The 3,618-nt window shown below is 36.7% G+C and overlaps 1 protein-coding gene across 1 annotated transcript; it reads right to left on the reverse strand.

The window, feature by feature from the left end:
* Positions 1-1,336: 1,336 nt before the first annotated feature.
* LOC131658926 (uncharacterized) lies at positions 1,337-2,302 on the reverse strand. The gene is made up of 2 exons (XM_058928173.1): positions 2,185-2,302; positions 1,337-2,064 (listed from the first exon to the last, which is right to left on the reverse strand). The coding sequence occupies exons 1-2, from the start codon at positions 2,300-2,302 to the stop codon at positions 1,337-1,339; spliced, it is 846 nt and encodes a 281-aa protein (XP_058784156.1).
* Positions 2,303-3,618: the final 1,316 nt, after the last annotated feature.

Below are 3,618 nucleotides of genomic sequence, written 5' to 3' on the forward strand. Positions count from 1 at the left end.
TTCATTGTCTTCAAGGCACACTTGCAGAATCGATTACTCGACATTCACAAGAGCAGTAATTCAGAAAAGAGAAAAGAGGAAGACGAAGCGGAAACGATTCAAGGCACGAGATTTACATAAAGGTTTACCTGGATTTTCTTCCATTTGCTCGCGTTTATCTCTGTTTTGGCATCCATATCGCTCGAAATCTCTTCTCCGGTTTTTTTCCGCTCTCAGCAACCGATCGTCATTTCAGGTGTGTCTTCGAATCTCCATTATTCTTCGTGCGCCGAATTATGTGATGTCGAAATTAGGAGCTTGAGACGCTTAATGCCCAGGGTTCTTCTAAAAGCTTCGATTAGGGATTTATTGAATTTTGAACGGAGAAATTAGGATTAGGAATTAGAAGAGGAGGTTGTAGCGGTGATCAGAAGGATTCACGGCGGCGCTGTAAGTTTTGGTCGGAGTAGCTCCGGCGCCGTCGTGTTGGAGCGAAAGAGGGAGAGAGTGTGAGGTCCTGAAATCTGAAGAGTCACAACATTTCTCAACCCTAATTCCCTTCTATTTTTCTTTTTATCCATTTAATTGTTTTTTTATTATTCTAACTATTGTTCTGATTAAGAAAATAAAATGAATCAAACAAATCACCTTTGGGCCCGAATCATCATGTACACATCTCTGAGGAAAATTATACACTGTACCCCTGCTTTTATCCCAATACCCCTACCAAAAAAAATTTAGGACAAAATTACCCCTGTATAAATAGTGAAAATTACCCAAATTTTCACTTTTCACTCATTTTCACGTTTTGGAATTTTCTTGCCCAAAACCGGATAACCCAGCAATCAGAGTTCCGGTTTAGCAGACTTGGAGAAAGTAAGTTTTTTAAAAAAATATCTCAGCCAGATAACCCAGCTATGGGGTTTCCGGTTCATTTTTTTCCTTTTACATAGCCGGATAACCCATTGATGGGGTTTCCGGTTCACTTACGTCTCAGCCGGATAACCCAACAAGGGGATTTCCGGTTCTTCTGGTCCTTAGCCGGATAACCCAGTCTTTGGGTATCCGGTTCCTATTTTTTTTTTGTTTTTTTTTTTGTTTTTTTTTAATATCATTTTATTTAATTGTTAACTATTTTTTTTTTGTTTTTTAGTGGTTCGAAGAAGAGGAGGTGCGATCGACGGAATGCGTCAAAGAGGAAGACAACGTCGAGAGGCTGATGGCGAGGGAGCTGCTCCTGAGGTTGATCCGCAGCATCCGGCATTTCCCGGAGGACCTACGGATACATCATTATTGGTTAGATATCAGAGGCACGTTCCATATCATTTATGGTTGGGCGAGGTATGTAAATATTTTCTTAATATGTTTTTTTAATCAATACAATAGGAAACATACTCAACAACTTCACTGATTCTGGATGTGCCCAAAAAATATCTCTCACAACTTCTGACTCATCCTTTTTCCTACTCCAGTAAACATAACCTGATTCTTCAACCAACTTGAGCAATTGTTGCATTTCTGTTCTAGGACCCCTTATGTCTTTTTGTATCTTACTCTTATGTTTGTATATTTGCGTGATCCGAGTGACATTCTCCGGGTCACGCTCTTGCAATGACAATAATATGTGTCTTGGTGGAACATGGCGTTTTGTCAAATCAACAATATGTTGTTTATCATCTGTATTTAGTCGACTTACGAAAGCATGACCTTCAAATCTATCAGGTAACCCGTGGTTGTGTACTCCGCATTTTACATCGATCTTCCATCCAGAACCATCTTTCGACGGTGTTGACCTAATTTTGAAAGGACAACCACATCTCTTACTAGCACTTTGGGTTTCGCTATCTGTTTTTTTGTATTTTCCACCTCTATCACAACCAAATATTAATTTATCACTTCTTCCTCGCTTGCCTGTTTTGATATCTGAACGAGCTATTATAACTGTTACTTTATTCCTGATTCCAACGTCCTTAATCCAACTTATCGCCTCTTCTCTTGTAGCAAATTTTTGACCAGTTTCAAAAACATCAGTTGTATCCACACATGTTTGAGTAACATCGCATTTCTTCAAAGGAGGATCCACACCTAAATATATATATATATATATATAATTAATTTAGTTTCATATATAATTAAAAAAAAATAAAAAGTTAAAATTAAAGTAATTTAAAAAAAAAAAAGGAAAAAATTAAAAAAAACAAGAACCGGAATACCCACAAAGGGGATATCCGGTTGGGAAAACTTGAAATTTAACAAACCGGAATACCCATACATGGGATATCCGGTTGGTTAAAGCTGAAATACAACAAACCGGAATACCCATCCCTGGGATATCCGGTTGATGAAAGTTTTAAAAAAACGAACCGGAAAACTGCATGTCTGGTTATCCGGTTCAGACGACGTAACAATCTTCCTTTCACTCTTTACCGTCCGTACAAACAGTAACAATGAAAAAATAAAAAAAATTTAAAAATTAAAAGTAAAAAAAGGATAAAATTGGAATTTTTAAAAAATTCTCGGGGTATTGGGATAAACGTAGGGGTACAGGGTATAATTTTCATCTCTGAGCCCATAACATCTTTTTTGGTAACCTGAAAACTCAAACGAAAAACCATGATCTGGGCCGAATTGCTAATCACACACCCCCTGGGCCCAACACCTCTCTTTTGGGCATAAAAATTTGTAAAGAAAAACGCCCCTGGGCCTGTCTTTTGGGCCTGTGCCTAGTTTCTAATCACACCTTGTAATTCAGAATTACACCCCCTGTTTCAATTTTGTTTAATCAACCATTTAGATTTTAATTAGTTTTTTGTCACTTCTTTTAATAATAAAAATACTAATTTTTCTACTATCTTTTTAGACTTTAATACTAATTTTGACATAAAAAATATTAGTTTTTAGGCTATTTGTTTTTTAGTCTTTTTACTTGATTTGTAATTCAATTTCTCCCATAAAAATCAATAAAAAATAGTAGTATTTTTTAGTCCACTTTTACTATATTTTCTACTTGTTCTTTTTCATGCTCTTATGCTATTTTCATATACTCCACTTTTTGCTTTATTTTCCATGTGTCTTTTATTCCTAACCTTAGGTAGAAACCATGGTAACATTAGGTAGAAATTCCCTTCATACTTAGGTTAGTTTCTTTTTCTTTTACAACATTAAAACATCTAAAAATATTCAAATAAAATTCCTTTAAAAAATACAAAGAAAACACTTAAAAAACATTAATAATCAAAGTGAAAATCATTAAAAAGGGAATGGAAGCTTGGATCTCCCTTGCTTTAGGGAATCATTCGAGTGCTTGGATCTCCCTTGCTTTAGGGTTCCATTCGGGCGTAAGTTCCCAAATTCTAAAAGACACAAACCAAAGAGTAACTCGAGTTTCCCTTGCTTTAGGGATTTCCTCGAAACACTCAAACTCTCTCTCTTTCTCTCCTTTCTTAAGGGCATTGTTATCTCCGCTCTAGGGCATCCTAGGTTGTCCCCTTGTGCAAGAGCGTGAGCGTTAACTCCGCCCAACTAAAAAACACAAAAACAAACAGAAAATCTTGAGCCGAACTACGGCGCTCTGATTCCTGAAAAGGATACGTAGGCATCAAGTCGCGGGGCTTGAACGAGCACATTTGTAAATATTCC

This window comes from Vicia villosa, linkage group LG3 (genome assembly GCF_029867415.1).
Source record: "Vicia villosa cultivar HV-30 ecotype Madison, WI linkage group LG3, Vvil1.0, whole genome shotgun sequence".
Taxonomy (NCBI): domain Eukaryota; kingdom Viridiplantae; phylum Streptophyta; class Magnoliopsida; order Fabales; family Fabaceae; genus Vicia; species Vicia villosa.

What these genes read in the sequence shown, in the direction of transcription:
- LOC131658926 (XM_058928173.1), bottom strand. Translation starts at nt 2,302, where the DNA reads ATGGGTATTCCGGTTTGTTGTATTTCAGCTTTAACCAACCGGATATCC. An exon ending in TCCCCTTTGTGGGTATTCCG is followed by an intron (nt 2,065 to 2,184) that starts GTTCTTGTTTTT and finishes ATATATATTTAG; the next exon opens with GTGTGGATCCTCCTTTGAAG.